This window comes from Poecilia latipinna, unplaced genomic scaffold (assembly GCF_001443285.1).
Source record: "Poecilia latipinna isolate Pla-1442-1.1 unplaced genomic scaffold, P_latipinna-1.0 Scaffold2872, whole genome shotgun sequence".
NCBI classification, from domain to species: domain Eukaryota; kingdom Metazoa; phylum Chordata; class Actinopteri; order Cyprinodontiformes; family Poeciliidae; genus Poecilia; species Poecilia latipinna.
The window spans coordinates 1-17,398 of NW_015115488.1; the positions used below are offsets into that span (position 1 = coordinate 1).

General features: G+C 39.2%; 1 protein-coding gene across 1 annotated transcript in view; it reads right to left on the reverse strand.

Moving 5' to 3' along the window:
* Positions 1 to 4,194: 4,194 nt before the first annotated feature.
* Positions 4,195 to 17,398, reverse strand: part of rap1gds1 (RAP1, GTP-GDP dissociation stimulator 1) — a gene marked incomplete at its 5' end in the record, with an annotated part of 55,610 nt that continues 42,406 nt past the window's right edge. The window contains 7 exons of the mRNA XM_015021820.1: positions 4,195 to 4,898; positions 5,821 to 5,949; positions 6,339 to 6,465; positions 6,825 to 6,964; positions 10,127 to 10,252; positions 11,032 to 11,166; positions 15,501 to 15,632. Of these exons, the coding sequence (XP_014877306.1) occupies positions 4,771 to 4,898; positions 5,821 to 5,949; positions 6,339 to 6,465; positions 6,825 to 6,964; positions 10,127 to 10,252; positions 11,032 to 11,166; positions 15,501 to 15,632 (917 nt within the window). The remainder of the gene's footprint in view (positions 4,899 to 5,820; positions 5,950 to 6,338; positions 6,466 to 6,824; positions 6,965 to 10,126; positions 10,253 to 11,031; positions 11,167 to 15,500; positions 15,633 to 17,398) is intronic.

A 17,398-nucleotide genomic window follows, 5' to 3' on the forward strand; every position in this document is an offset into this window, starting at 1 on the left:
GCAACAAGAATATTTTTCCACTCTGATTGGCTGATGTTAGGCCTACCAATTTTAAGTTGAATGTTCATTGCATTTTTTGTAGACAGCTGTGAAAATAATTTCTGCTCACATTGTTTTTTTGTTCTCTGGGAAATTATTTTTGATGATAAATACAGAAACAAGCATAAAAATCAAAACATCTATAATAGTAATAGTAATATTATTAATAAATAATAGTCAGTGCAAAGTAGCCTACAAATTCTTTGGTGGGGGCGGTGAGGGACCTGGATAAAGGCTAGGGGGGCGCTGGGCCAAAAAAGGTTGAGAAACACTCCTCGAGACTTTAAGGAAAATTCTGAACTTCTTGGAAGGTGAATGTACCATTACATTTGTATGAAAACTAACAAATCATGGACATGTGATCTGTGAGCCAGAAAGTCCAGAAAAAGAATTTTCAGCTATCATTTTGTGACCCCAGGGTCTTGAGTACTTGAGTTCCAGAACTCAAGTACTCACTTATGAAACAGGACAACAATCCAAAGCATACTTGCAAGTCTACCTCTAACTTGGCTGGAAAAAATAAGAGAAAAAACAACAAAAAATGATCAGCTGTGGTCTAGTCAAAATGTGGATTTAAATTAAAATGAGATGCTGTGGCATGATCTTCAGCAGACTATCCATGTTTTGAAAATCATCCAATGTGGCTTATTTGAAGCAATTCAGCAAAGCAGATTGAATGAAGACTTGACAATAACTTATATCTCTGCAAGTCAACCAGTGTCAAAGGACGAAATAAAGAAAAATAATGTACAGTATGTTCATAGTAATAGCAGTGTGTTTAAAAAGGTGAGTAAACCTCAAAATTCTTCACATAAATTGTATTTTAATGAACACATATGCATTGGGGACACTGCACATTCTATTTCAAAGCAAAAAAGCGGGAAAAGTAATTGAATATCAATATTTTACAGAAAGTCAAGAAATACAATGTTGAAAAATAGTGTTGACATCCTTCTTTACAAACTCAAAAATGAACTAAGAAATGCTGGAAGATTCATCTTTCCTGAGAATCATATTTAGTTGCAAAACCACAGTTTCTGATAACCGTTTTACATCTGTGGTGCATGGAGTCAACCAACTTCTGGCACTAGTCAACAAGTATTGCAGCCCAGGACAACTGTACTGTTACACAATTCTGCTGTATTTTTTGGTTTTGCCTCATGAACAGAATTTTTTTATGTCAGCCCCAAGTTTTCTATGGGATTAAGGTCCAGGGATTGTGCTGACCACGCCATTACTTGAATTCTGTTTGTCTGGAACCATGATTTTGCTTGCTTGCTGGTGTGTTTGGTGTCATTGTCTTGTTGAAATACCCATTTCAAAGGCATTTCCTCTTCAGCATATGGCAACATGACTTCTTCCAGTATTCTAGTGTACTCAAACTGATCCATGATCCCTAGTATGCGATAAATAGGACCAACACCATAGTATGAGAAACATCCCCATATCATGATGCTTGAACCACTGTGCTTTATCATCTTCACTGTGTCCTTTGGCTTGAAATCAGAGTTTGCAGGACGTTTGACAAACTATCTGTGGCCCTTAGAACCAAAAAGAACACTTACTTTCATCAGTCCACAAAATAGTACACCATTTATTTTTAGGGTGGTCAATATGTTCTTTGGCAAACTGTAGCTGCTTCAGCACATTTTTTTTTTTTTTTTTAAACAATGGGACTTGCTGGTAGCTTGGTTCACATAGACATCGTCTGATTGTTGCAGTACTCAGGCAATCGCAGATTTTTTTTGATCCTCCTGGAGCTGATCATTGGCTGAGCCTTTGCCATTTTGGTTATTCTGTGATCCATTTGAAATTGAAATTTTGAAATGTATTTCGAACATGATACAAATATAAAAAGTAATATAGTACACAATAAGAAAAGTGAATAGAAAAGAAGAAAAGAAAAGAAAAAAAAATACAGATATCTGTTTCAGTTAACATATCATGCTCAAAATGGGTAGGAAGAAGTAAAAACTTATTAACTCCTACCCCCTAAAGACTGGAAAACTTACAATACTACTGTTATTTTAAAGAAAAAGAAAAAAAAGAAATCATCAATCAATTAAAAGTCAGAGTAGCTGTCAGCAATTACTAATATATAGCTATGCATTATCTCTTTTTATACTGGTTTGTCTTTTCAAACCCTTACCCCAAGTTGTTCTCCTCAATGCACACATTTTTACTTTCTCTTACTCATATGTTTATCTCTATTAAATGAATAGTTATTTTTCTTTCTCAACTTTCTGATTTTGGCTGCCATTTTAAAGCATTTGATACTGTTTTAGTTGCACAGCCTATAATTTTCTACATCTCTTTATAGGTTTTCCCCTTTTTTAATAATTTTTTTTATCAAAGAATGCTCTTCTTCTGAACAGTGTCTTGAACTACCCGTTAATGTTTTTCAAGAAAAAGTGATTTATCTTGCTAGTGATGTGGGACTGCTATTATTTTGAACCCAATAGTATATACTTATATTGCAACTTGCATAGCTTTTAAAAAACAATGTTTTTTTGGTTTTTGTTTTACACAGTTTTTACCCTGCTCTGCCTGTTCCCAGAGAAAATCCAACAAGTAAACACATGGAAGGCTGATCTAACATCAGTTCACAGTGGATTCAGATAACAGATCAGTCTGAAGCTACAGATCATATGCTAACTTCAACAGTGGGCACTCTATGCAACTGCTTCTTGTGGCCTTGTCTGAATCCACATAAATGTTTTTTGAAACTGCTCTGAAAGTTTGTAAGTTCTGGGGAAGAACCAAATAGGTTTCAATAAAATAACCCATAAGTTCTAGAAAACTGCCCTGTAAAATTTAGTAATATACCCTGAAAGTATAAGAAAGATGCCTAGTCGTAGGTTCTAGGAAGGTAACCTATGAATGTTGGGGAAATAACCTGCAGGTATTGAGAAGAAAAAGTGCCCAGAAAATAACCTGTAAGCTCAGTGAGGTGGGTTCTGGAAACATAAGGACAACACAATGTGTTTCTTCCCTGCAAACATCAGATGGAGGATCACAGTTTTTCCAACCAGTCTGAGAAATGTTGAACAATAAAGAAATTATCCAAATGCTGATTTCTCTAGGAAGACTGAAAATAAATTCAACGACACAAAGAAAAATAAACACTCCAAACATCACCAGCCATTATCTTTTAATTGTCTGTTGAATCCTTCAAATGTACAACTCGTAACATTTACAACACACACTTAAGTTGACAAGATTTTAATGCAGTTACAATGGATGCATCTTCACCAGCATGTGTCCTAAGCAGATCACAAATCTGATAACCTTTTCTTTAAAAACAAGATGTAGCATGGGCCCAGACAGAGGAACACACTAGGTGACAGCACAGTGTCGCACATGCTCAGATAGGCATGTTAGCAGGAACCCACATGAGCCATGAACAACCAATCGGCTTTAGGGAAGGAAACTGCTCTTCATAGCATCTATTATCTACAAAATATCAAAAAATGAGCTTCATCCACAGCGTAATAAATAGTCGCTTTACACAGATTTCACTATGTGTTGACAGATTTGGATTTGCAACTATAAGCTTTAATAAAAGTTTATGTAAACATGATTTTAAATTGGTTGAAGGGATTGGCTGATATGAACTGAGAGCATACTTCCGACATTCTAACTGTAAAATCTGCTGAGAAACTACGAAGAGATGGAGACAGAGCATAACATGAAGTCTGAAGCTGTTGGATCAAAGCAAAGAGCTCCAAGCTAAGACTTGTGCATCTCTGCTGATGGTTCAACAACATGATGCTTCAGTCGGGAAAAGCACACTCACAACATTCCTAAACCTAGCTGCATTTACTCCGAATCTTCATCAGGGACAGGTTGGACACAGTCTGGGGCTCAACTTTCACTATCCAGCCATTGGATTAGTGGGGTGTGGGGACAGGAGTGGAACTGAAACACTAAAATCTCGACTTCCAAGGCTTAGAATAAAAAGTTTAGGACCCAAGGTGTCAGGAGAGAATGAAGCAGGTAACAGAAGAGGTCAAAATGAAAACGGTCACAACTTGAAGAGGACAAAAACATGCACAGGTTCTACTCAGATTAAACTCCAGCTACATGAGACATGACTGGGACATCATGGTAGGCTGCTTGAATCAAATAAACCATAACAAGGAGATCTTCTTTTTTTACTTTTGAAAATTCTTTCTACCTGGTTTGGTGGATTACTGGTGTCACAGCTGTGGTCTTAAAGAGCGTTGTCTCTTCTTCTGTTGCTTCAGGCTTGAGGCAGAACATACATGCACACATGGGGGCAATCTTAGTTTGGACTCAGATATTACCTCAGGTCAAATATCAGTTCATCACTGGTGGGAAGTCTGTCCACATAAGGATATAGGTGTGGAAGGAGACACTCCAACTGAATCATTTTTATGGCTTTCAAACAGAAACAACGTGAATCCTCTGAAGTCTTGGAAGATTTCTTGACCTAAATATAACACATCTGGGTAAAATCTGTTTGTTTCTACATCAGTTACAAATGACAGTAGCTCTGGAATATAAAATGTTTTACTGTTTGTTTCTAAGACTGAGGCTGAGGGGACAAAGGATGGAGAGGGGCAGATGTCTGGCTGGCAGTTAACGCGATGCGGTACCTTGGCACGTGACGATGGGGCACAATGGGGGAGCAGTCATGAGGTGTTGGGTGGTCAGGCAGGCATTCAGGAGTGTTGGGGTGTTGGAGGTGTTGGGAGTGGACACAGTCATTTAGCTCTGGGCAGTAAGCCGCTGCTCTGTGAGCGAGGCCTGGTGCGACACAGTCTTGTTTTCATGAGATCTCAGTTTGGACACCACGTCAATAAACGCCAGGCTCTGCACCTCCTTGTGAAGAGGCTCTGAAAACAGAAGAGGTTCAGAAAATAAGTCCAGTTTACAGACAAACTTACCCAGCACCAAAGACAGTGGTGGGCCACTAATGCGTTAATAGTGGAGATGATTTTTTATTTCGAACTTTTGCTAACTTTGAAAACATTTGGGACACTTAAAATTAATTTTTTGGAATTCTAAAGTGCTAAGTTACTTGGCTGTTTTGTAAGCTTTCAGTTGAACAAAGTTTGTCGTCTGTGTTGAAGTTTTGGTTCTTGACTGTTAAAAATTCTTCAAAGAGTTAGACGTTATTAACCATGCGGTGATTTTGAAGTGGGTGAAGACATTATGTTATTTTGTAAAATGTTGGTCGAATTAACACTTTATTAGTTTCCACTAAATACCATATAAGTGTGGCACTTTAGCGTTAACTTCCATTAAATCAGAATCAGAATTCATTTTAATGTCACTGCATGTATAAAGCACAACAAAATTTTAGAAAATAGCAACTCTTCAAGAAACAGAATTGGGATGTTAAGAATAAATAAATAAAGATCAGGTTTTTAGATACTGTGCTCAGGGCAACAACAGTTCTTGAGAAGAAACTGTTACTCTGTTCTTGACTTTATTGCCCAGAGGTCAGGAGTTTGAAGATGTGGTGCCCAGTGTGTGAGGGGTCCTTGGTGATGCTACAGGCTCTCTCCGGAGCCACCACTAAATACAGTATTGGTGTAACACTTTAGAGTTAGCTAAATGCCGTATTGGCATAGTGATTTAGAATTAACTTCAGCTAAATACTGTATTGTTGTAGCATTTTAACGTTACCAAAACTATTGCTTATCATTAGTTCTTTAGGGTTGGCGCAAATAACTTTTTAGTTAGCAGTGCCTACCACTGACCAAAGGGAAGAGTAGTTTTTAGTTGGTGATATTCTTCAAATGTGGCTCTCACCTGAGCCCATGACTGCACAGATGAGGATCATGGAGTTATATTTTATCTCTGGTGCGCTCCTTTCATCAGACAGCAACTTGTGAAGCACCGACACAAGGTTGGCTCCAACAAAGTCCTTTTCAGCTGCAACTGAAAACCCAAACCGTTCTGTTATCACATCAGTATCCAAACTTCCATCACAAGGGTATTCTTTGTTTTCCCATCTGGCAGAAAAGCTCAGAGGAACACAGTTATGGATGTTCTGAAGCGGACTAAATACAAAAGAATCAGTTCTAGATTTCTATTCATAAAAAAAATTAAAACCATTTTTGTTTCACTTCCTAAGAAAGCATTATTTCATGCAGCTCTGAAATTTGTGGTTAAGAAGTTTCAAAAGTGGAAACATTTAAGAATTATTATTAAAACCTGAAAAGAATCAGATTTTTTATTTATACGTTATATCTGTATTAAACAAAAGGCAATCAGAATAAAGCTGACATGTGCAGTGTCAGCTCCATTCTGATTGTCAATGGTCTTACCCAAATCCAGCGCCGCTATAAGCCCCAGAGCCACCAGTGCTTCGTTCTGCATAATCATATGTTCACTGGTTGCCATAGTTACTAAATGCTTGACTCCTCCTTTCTGGATCACAGTTCTGACAACTTCCTACAACCCAAAAAACAGATGTAAAAAGCATTGCAGTGAAATATCCCAGTCCCAAATCATCTGTATTCCTAGCATGAGTCTAATAATCCAGATCAGTAGGATTAAGGGCATGCTGCAAGGCAGGGCAGCAAGAAAGTCCTCGGTTCAAATCTCAGCAAGTGCCTTTCTTCTATCAGTTTGGTCATTGACATCTTAAAGCTAAAGATTAGGGTGATGGCAAAGAGGCATTCCAACCTCAAAGGCTTGGAGCCTGTCATTAATAAAAAATCAAAATACCAGCGAAACATTTAAAAAGCTGCAGATTTCCCATCAGAAACGTTTTGTTGAATAAAATCTGAACAAAGTGGAACATGGGTTACCTTAGACTTGCTGTGTCGGATCAGAGCCGACAGCAGGCGGTTGGACTCGCCCATCACCCCCGCGTGATCTTTGGCTTCACACCACTCCACTAGCCTTTCAACCAGCTTCCCATTGGTTCCCAGCTGCTCTGCGGCTTCAGCTGAACCAAGGCACACAGTGAGCAAGCAGCATTAGCAACAAATAAGGAGGAGTTCTCTTCGTAGTTGTGTGTGTATATAGGTAGAACTCTAAATTTGGGCTCGAGCATAATACCAAGAAACTCTATTGGTCATCAAAACAACATGAAGAAGATTTGAGTGGCAAATTTACTACACAATGTGTTGAACATCATTGGATCTTTCGATTCTTCTCCACAAACTTCAGTGTGCTTTACTAATTTTATGCTACAGAAGAAAAAGTACAATGAAGTGGAATGAATATAAAACATGGTTTTCAACCTTGTTTAGAACAGAATTACTGAAAAGTGTGGTGTGAATTTGTATTCAGTCTCCAGAAGACACCTTATTAGTGAACAGGGTTGACCTGTGTGTCAACCTGCTGCAAACCTACCAAGGCAATGGCCTTCCTCCTAGACAGGCTTACACACATATCTGAGGCTGTTGGAAGCGTGAAATGAGTCTCAAAGATTCTTGTGCACTCATAATCGGATCTGTGCATAAATGCAGTTTTGTCTGTGTGTATCAGGTGACTCATGTGTACTTATTTAACATTTGTAGGCGTAGGAGAAGGTTTGAATTCATAATTATCAGATTTATGAGGTTGAAGTTAAAAGTGTGTGTGTAGAAATTTTACGTTTGTAGAATTGTATGTGTGTACTTTTATTTTGTATACGTAGTTTCTTCATATTTATGTATGCATTTGACCACATATTTACAAGTAACCGGAGTTACGTGCAAATTTTCTTTTTACGGTTTACAAATCATGTTTCACAGATACAAATATCCAAAGTTACACACAAAGATGCTTCCACTGATTACAAATCCAGTATTACATGCTCACAGGTATTTTGAGACTATTTTCACTCCATAGGAAATGATTCTCAAAAATCTTCCTGCACTCATAACCGGATCTACGCATAAATGCAGTTTTGTCTGTATGTATCAAGAGACTTGTGTTACTTATTTAACATTTGTAGGCATAGGAGAAGATTTGAATTCATAATTATCAGATTTGAGAAGTTGAAGTTAAAAAATCTGTGTGTAAAAATTTAACGTTTGTAGAAATTGTAATTGTGTGTGTGTACTTTTATCTTGTATTCATAATTTCTTCATATTTGTGTATGCATTTGATCCCATATTTACAAAGATGCTTGCACGGATTACAAATCCAGTATTACACGCGCACAAGTATTTTGAGACTATTTTCACTCCATAATGGTCACTCTGGAGGAGCTGCATAGAGGATTGGCTCAGGTGCAAGGTCCTGATTTGTTGACAGGACATCTTTAAGTCACATTGAGATTGCAATGTTAGAAGAAGGCCAGAAGATGTCTAGTTTGCTCACTCGGGAAGACAGCAAACAAGTGGGAAAAGGTTCTCTACTCAAACCAAAGCTACACTTTCTGGCTCCAAATTATTCACACCACTGGGTATGGATTAAGGTTTCATTAATTTAATTTATTTTTTTTACTTTTATCACCATGTTTTTTCAGGCATGATTTTGAAGTGGCCCAGCCAGAGTTGAAGTCAATAGATAATCTATGGAAGGAGCTAAATATTAGGAGGAAGGCAAGGGGGACTTCCAACTGGCTATTAGCAGAAAAAAGACTGACTGCTACATAGCCATAAAAGGATGTTTCCATTGATCATTTAGAAGGGCACAAATCATTTCAACCTTCTGTTTTCCAAATCTGTAAACAAAAATATATCTATTTTTAATCAAATACCGCTTCACAACCTTCTGGGTTGAATGGAAATAAAATAAAATCAACACCTTGCGTTGAAAAACTAACACCACACATCAACGCGGACATTCAACATGGTGGTGGCAGTATGATGCCATGGGGACATCAGAGACAGGGAAAATGAACGAAACTAAACCCTGGAAAGTCCTGTAAGAAAACCTGCTGGAGGCTGGGTGGAGGTTCAACAACCACCCTTAACATTCAGCCAAAGATACACAGCATTGTTGTAGTCAAATTCCAGATCTACATCTAATTAGCATAGATACTCATCGTAAGACTTGCAGCTGTAATTATAATGAAAGGTTCTACAAAGCACACCACACTTTCAAGATTTTATTTTTCTTGATGTTTGAAAAATGGAGAAGTTCAAGAGGTAGAAATACATGTGTTATATATTCTGTTCTTCAATAATGAAAGGAGCTGGGTTAAATATTGAAGCATTGGGTCAAAAGGAATAAATCTCATGTTTTGTCCTACAGGTGTGCCAATCGATTGGCCACCCATCATACTTGGCCGATTTCGGCCAAGTATGATCGCCAATCACTGTCACTTGTTGCCGATCACCAAAATCAATCACATTTATCTCACTTCACAGCCTGCATGTGGAGCTTATCTCCTCTGTCCTTCACACTGCGTAAGTGCGCAGCAACAAATCCTGTCGCCCTTTGACGCTCTGACAGTGAATGGGGACGTTTGCGTGTTGCGGGGGAAAGTTTCTTCGGGGGTGAAGCACTCAAAATGCATCAACACAACAAATCTAATATGGCATTTAAAAAACAAGGACTTGACGGAGTTTGGCTACATTGAGGCTCAATGCAGAAAAAAAAAGGACATCCGGAGCTGCCAGACAGCAGTTAAAGCAGCGCACAACTACCAACACTCACCCGGATTAGCATCACGGTTAGAAAGCTAAACAAATAACCTGAAAAATAAGTTTTCGAGCTGGCGGTGCAAGATGCTGGTTCTGCTCTCGCTCTTGGACTGCCGGCACCCGCTACTGGTAGTAATATTTTACAGACATAGCGCCGCTCAACCTCACCAGACAGTGAACTCTCTCACACCGAACATCTGCTTAAAGCTGCAGCATGTAACTTAAAAAAAAAGATTTTATATATGTATTAAAATATGTCTATTATGTCTAAATTAGGTAAATTTATTGTCAGATAATTTTTCCATTTCATTAGATCACATAGTAGCATTTATAGCTAAAGCGAAAAATTAACAGGCATTTGCCTGTTAATTGGATGATCGGTATTGGAATCGGCAGCAAAAAACCTGATCAGGGCATACCTATTATGTCCTGATTCATAAAATCTTCAATCTAAATGATTTCATTTCTTTCACCACTCAATAGTGCTGGCTGGGAACTGAGCTGAAAGGAGGGACAAACTACTCTACCTTGAGTATCGATGAGCATTCGTAATGTTCCCAGTAGTTTGAATTGGACTGGAGGCATCTCTGACTGCAGGAACTTCAGCACCACGTCTGCCACGCCGGCACACAGCATTTTGGATTTGTTCACCACTAAAGAGATAGAGAAACGCAGACGCTTCACATCAGTCCAAAGGTCCAGCACTTTCTCCTCATGCTTTGTTTAACCCGTCAGGCTTTTGTTGCTTTTGTAGAAAATACAGTTGAAACCAGGAATTTACATACACTGAATAAAAACACACATCCACCTTTTCGTCTCACTGTCTGAAGTTAAATCAGACCGAAGTTCTGTTGTTCTGTCAATTAGAATTACCAAAATTATTTCTATTTGCTAAATGCCAGAAATATAGTAGGGAATGTGTCAGAGATTTATTTATGAATATCTTTAAAATCAGAAGTTTGATCTGTTTGATTTAAATTTGGACAATGAGAAAAAAAAATCAATCAAATTTGATTTACATAGCACTTTACAACAGTGAGTACTGCACCACAGTACTTTCCATTAGTACGGGAATAAAAATTAAGAAACTAATACAAAATTAAATAAAGTGAGTATAAACATAAAAATGACAAAATACTACAATGTACTAAAAGCAGTTCTAAATAAATGTGTCTTTATCTTGGCTTGGGTTTGAACAGAGAAGTTGTATACTTCTGATTTCTACTATAAGTTAAAAATGGACATTTAGCATTGTGATAGAATGTCACTACAATGAGTTCAAAGGTCAGTCTGAAAATGCCAGAAAGATTGACCTTAAAGAGAGCAGGAGTCTAACTGCTACAGAGAATAAGGATGAAACTTTCAGTGTGAAAACAGTATAAAGGTCAACCATCCTGTGCAAGTGAAAGGTGGGAGAAATGCAGCATCTCACCAGGTATGGCCAGGTTCCGCAGGGCGCTGAGCGCTGCGTGCTGCACCGTCACATTGCCTTCTTCAACATGGCGTTCCAACAGCTCCAGAAGTTTCTGAACAATCCCAGTGTCCACCATGTGGATGCAGTTCCCGTCTGCTCACAGTGCAACGCAAACATGACCTGACATGAGGTTATCAGGAGACAGTAATAATAACATCAAGTAACAACAATACTTGCTGCTGCTACTGCAAGGAAGTTCAAGAGAAAAGAAAAATAAATATTTTATACACACACGTTTGCTTGGCTATCTTTGTGGGGACTTTCCATTGACTTCCATTCATTTCTACAGCCTAAACCTTTTCCTAACCCTAACCCTAACCAACCAAAACTCAATTCATACCTTAGCCCTAAATCTGACCCCTTACCCAAAAACAGGGTTGCCCCTTGTGGGGACCAGGCTCCGGTCCCCACAAGGAGCAATTGGTCCCCACAACGTAGTATATGTCAGGAAAATTGTCCCCACAAGGTATTACAAACAAACGCACGCACGCGCGCGCACACACACACGCACGCACGCACGCACACACACACACACACACACACACACACACACACACACACACAGTGCTGCTTGAAAGTTTGTGAACCACCCAAACATGGCCATTGTTTTCTAAAGAAAAATTATAATAGTCATGTGAAATAAACATTCAAAGCTCAAATTGTAATGTGGACCTTCCAAATAAGGAACACAAAGATACATATTTTCATTATTTATTCAACAAAAGTATTTTATCTGTCAAAAACAGAAAATCTGCCAAGTGCAAAAGTATGTGAACTCTTTCAGTTAGTATCTTGTGGCATCTCCTTTTGCAGCCATTACTTCTACACAACCAACAAACCACTTTGGTCCTCTCCCTTTTAACTAGTGCAGCCCAAAACTTTTTCCAATGATGTCTCATTTGATTGGTCTGCTTAACTGATTACTTGAGCACTCAGATGTGTTTCACCCGAGTCTTTTACCTAGTTACTTTACCAGTGCAGCTGTGGTTCTTTTACTTTTGCAGATGCTCTGATTCCATTTTTCATTTAGTTTGCTTTCAACTCACACATTTTCTTCAAAACAAGTGAACAGAATTGATGAACATAAACCTGACATTTCATATACAAAAACTGGTAATGAGAAAATAAGAAAATAATGGTAAAAATAAAGAAAAATCTAAACTGCTCAACTAGTTCACAAACTTTCAAGAAGCACTGTACATACATACATGCACGCACGCACACATATATAAGGGATGCTCCGATCAGGTTTTCTGCTGCCAATTCCGATACCGATCACCATTGAGGTCGATATCTGCCGATCACCTAGATTGACCATTAATTTTTTGCTTTAGGTATAAATGCTACTGTGTGATCTGACAAAATTAAAAAATGATCTGGAAATAAATTCACCTAATTTAGGCATAAAACATGCAAAATACTTGCAGGCACATCTATTCAGTCAAAAGGATAACTGAAAAACCTGCAATCAGTAAAATAATATTTAATAGTAACCCTCTCAGTACCATAAATTATACATGAGTCAAATAAATCTGCCTATATAAAATAATGTCAAGTAAAAAAGGAAACAGTCATTCAAAGTCAATCGCAGGCTGCATCAAAATAAACAACCCTTCCTGATAGCATGGCTAGCTGATTAATGCTGGTTCTGATTGGTTGTTTCTGACTGGGCTGAGTACTTCTGCAGAACACAGGAGGAGGCAGAGGAGATCGATTATTTTTTCAGAGATTATCTGTCTTGTGTTAGGACAGCAAAAGTTTTAATACAAATCTAAAATATTTTCTTTTTTTAAGTTACCTGCTGCAGCTTTAAGCAGAGGTTCGGTGTGAGAGTTTCACAGCAGGTGGAGCAGAAACGGCGCTCCGTCTGTGAAATATTACTACCAGTAGCGCGTAGCGGCGGTTCAACAACGAGAACAGAACCAGCATCTTACACCGCTAGCTCGAAGACTTTCAGGTAATTTGTTTAGCTTTCTGATCATTATGCTAATCCGGGTGAGTGTTGGTAGTTGTGCGCTACTTTACTGGCCTCTCTGGGTGTCCTTTTTTCCTGCAATGAGCCTCAATGTAGCCAAACTCCATCAAGTGCTTGTTTTTTAAATATCACATTAGATTCGTTGTGTTGATGCATTTTGACGTGCTTCACTCCTGGGGTAAATTTCCATCGCTGCTGCGCGCTTGCACAGTGTGAAGAAAAGAGGAGACAGCTGCAGACGCAGGCTGCGAATTAGATACAGGTGATTGGCAACAAGAGACTGTGATTGGAGATCACCGATCATACACTTTTTCACGGAAATTGGCTGATTATGACACACACACACGCATACATATATACATACAGTGTATTACAAAAGTGAGTACATCCCTCACATTTTTGCAGATATTTAAGTATAACTTGTCATGGGACAACACTGACAAAATGATACTTTGACACAATGAAAAGTAGTCTATATGCAGCTTATATAACAGTGTAAATTTATTCTTCCCTCAAAATAACTCTATATGTAGCCATTAATGTCTAAACTACCGGCACCAAAAGTGAGTACACCCCATACTGAAAGTTCCTCAAGTGTCAATATTTTGTATGGCCAGCATTATTTACCAAAATTGCCTTAATTGTCCTGGGCATGGAGTTCACCAGAGCTTCACAGGTTGCCATTGGAATGCTTTTCCACTCCTCCATGATGACATCACGGAGGTGGTGGATGTTCAAGACTTTGCGCTCCTCCACCTTCCCCTTGAGGATGCTCAAAAGATGTTCTATTGGGTTTAGGTCTGGAGACATGCTTGGCCAGTCCATCACCTTCACCCTCAGCCTCTTCAATAAAGCAGTGGTCATCTTAGAGGTGTGTTTAGGGTCATTATCATGCTGGAACGCTGCCCTGCGACCCAGTTTCCAGAGGGAGGGGATCATGCTCTGCTTCTGTATTTCACGGTGCAGATTGGAGTTCATGACTCCCCAACACTTGCTGGACTCATGCAGCCCCAGACCATGGCATTCCCACCACCATGCTTGACTGTAGGCATCACACACTTAACTTTGTACTCCTCACCTGACAGCTGTCACACATCCTTGAGACCATCTGAAACAAATAAATTAATCTTGGTCTCATCAGACCACAGGACCTGGTTCCAGTAATCCATGTATTTTGTTGACATGTCTTCAGCAAACTGTTTGCGGGCTTTCTTGTGTACAGACTTAAGAAGACATGTCCTTCCGGGATGAAAGCCATGCAGACTAATTTGATGTAGTGTGAGGGGTATGGTCTGAGCGCTGACAGGCTGACTCCCGACCCCTTCAACCTCTGCAGCACCTCTGCACCCATCTTTCAAAGAAAGCATTTGGATGTGACGCTGAGTATGTGCACTGAGCGTCTTTGGACGACTAACGCGAGGTTTGTTCTGAGTGGACCCTACTCTTCAGAAAGCTGAATGATCTTGACCACTGTGCTGCAGTTCAGTTTCTGGGTGTTAGCAATCCTCTTGGCCATCTTCATGTAGCACAGCAATTTGTCTTAAGATTCTCAAAGAGTTCCTTGCCATGAGGTAAGGTAAGGTAATTTTATTTATATAGGAAATTTTCAGCAACAAGGCAATTCAAAGTGCTTTACATGAGTTAAAAGGAAATGCAAACAAAATAAACCAAAGGAAAATAGGAAAGGACACATTAGGGCAGATGGCAACATTCAGACAAAACAAAGGGGCAAAACAAAGACATGAGTGAATACGGTGACTTCAATATAGAAAAAGACAGGACAAAAACAGAGCAAGCAGGCATGGGCAGGGAGGGAGCAGAGGAAAGAAGCGTCCGCCTTCACCGCATGAGTGCCATGTTGGAACTTTCAGTGACCAGTAGAGAGAATGTGAGAGCTGTACTAAAAATTTAACACACCTGCTCCCTATACACACACCTTAAACCTAGTAACACTAACAAATCACATGACATTTTGGAGGGAAAATGACAAGCAGTGCTCAATTTGGACAATTAGGCGTGTAGTTTCTTAGGAGTGTACTCACTTTTGTTGCCGGTGGTAGACATTAATAGTTATTTTGAGGGAAGAATAAATTAAAATTTTTATATAAGCTGTACACAGACAACTTTTCATTGTCTCAAAGTGTCAATTTGTCAGTGTTGTCCCATGAAAAGATATTCTTAAGAAATGTACATACGTACCCGCATACATACATACACACATACACACACATATACATAAACACACACACACACACATATATATATATATATATATATATATATATATGTGTACATACACACACACACACACATACGTGTGTGTGTATACGCGCACTGCTCATCTTTTGCCCGTTCTCTCCTACACCCCTCCATTGCATGAATTCAGTTTGTCACTTGTTATCTAATCCTGCCAACATTTGTCTGTTTCACTTGGCACAGTATCAGAGCTGACCGTTGCGGGCGAAGTTTGCGATGGCCAAAGCCCCGGCGAGCTGCAGCTGGTGGTTGTGGGATGGGATCCAGGACAGGACCCTCTGGAAGACACTGCCTTTTCCTCCCTCAAACAGCTTCTGCATGGACTCATCTGCACAGAGATGGAGGACAGCTTACAGCTGCTGCCTGCATGCTGAGTCACTGCAGTGTTGCTTACAAGATGGGTTAAATTCAGGTTTAACAGAAATTAATGAAATGTCTAAAGCTAAAGAAAAGTGCAGAGGGAGCAGAAAGAGGATGCAGAATGTATATTTACATCTCACTGTGCATGGGTCTGTTGTACAGTTATGACATATTTATATAAAAGGATATGAATTATATAACAGGGAAGTCATCCCAGCATGGCTCTGATGAACATGGACTTCATCATACATTACCATTACATTACATTTACATTACATCCCTTACATAGGGACTTGGCTAAAGCTGATGCAGGGTTTCCACCAGTGTATTACAGGCCTGGCGGCCCGCCATCCTTTACTAGCGCCACTGCCAGGCTAAGCCTTTCTTGTTTATGTTTTTAGGAAAATAATAATAATAATAAAAAATTTTCAAAGTTTTTTTTTTTTTTCCTTTTTTAAGCCAGATTGCAAGCATCTCTGTTGCTCTGAGCGCTTCACTGGCAGAGCAGATTTATTCCTAAAATATATGTTTATAGAAGATGGTTTTATAGTTTATGCATTCAAAGCCGGACCAATCACACCGCTGGCGCCTCTGTGCGTTGCCTCGCGCGCCGCATAAGCTGGATTAAGTTTACCTCAGTGCGGATCCCGCGCGCCTCCTGTTACTCAAACTGGACACATGCTAACCTGTATGGATATTTACATCAACCCCCTGTGAGGAATTATGATTCTTTCCCGAGTTTTTGATCAAGGTAGGACTTTAAACACCACTCTGGTTAGCTCTGGTTGCGCAGCTCTACGTGAACTGCAGGAATAACTTGTAGTCGCGTTTTCAAAGGTGCATTGAGCGAGTGGTGAGAATAATTTATATTTGTGAACAAAGAATTTTGTGCAGCTTTTCCATCTCAACACGCTGCCCAGCGCCGGCTCTGCTTGCGCTGATAAAGTTTATCTATGTGTTCCCGGTTGGCCGGTGTATTAGTTAATGAACTAGCGCTAACCTGATCATGCAGGTTCAACCTGGTGAGGAGCTTTCGCGCTCTCCTGTCTGTAAAGCATCAGGCTGATTTTATATTATTATATTATTATTTTTAGTATTATTTTTTTACGGTAACTCAATGCATCAAACGTATCAAATGCTTTGTCCACTTAGTCAGACGGCCACGCGGAGATCTGAGAAACTCGTCCCATAAACTGGACCAACCAGAATAGTTTCTGTGACGCTTATTAAAAACTCAACAGACACAAAATGAAAGAGCTACTAAAGCCACATTAGCAGCATTGAATTAAATCTCCCGTTTGTTGTGCATCTCTGTGTAGTGCAGCAGATTACCTCATCATGCAGGGCCGGTCCAAGGCTGTATGAGGCCTGGAGCAGAATTTGATTTAGGGGCCCCTTTTGTTGCTGAAAACATCAGCACCTCTAACAGATGTGTTGGATTTAATCTGAGAGAGGGGGACTAGTTTAATTGGCCAACCTAAAAAGCAATCGGTTATAATTGCAGTTTACTAAATTGTATTTGTGAACAAACAGAGCTCAAACTTAAAGATTAAACTCACAGCATCAGATTGTAGCTAGGGTAACAAAACAATCTAACTATGAATATTGTTCTTTGAACTTTTACAAAGTAAACTTCCCAGCTCCTTAAAATCTTACATTTAAATGTTAATTTGAAATCGTTTAATTTATGTATGCTGAAATTGAATCAAATTTAACAGCATTGATCATCTCAAT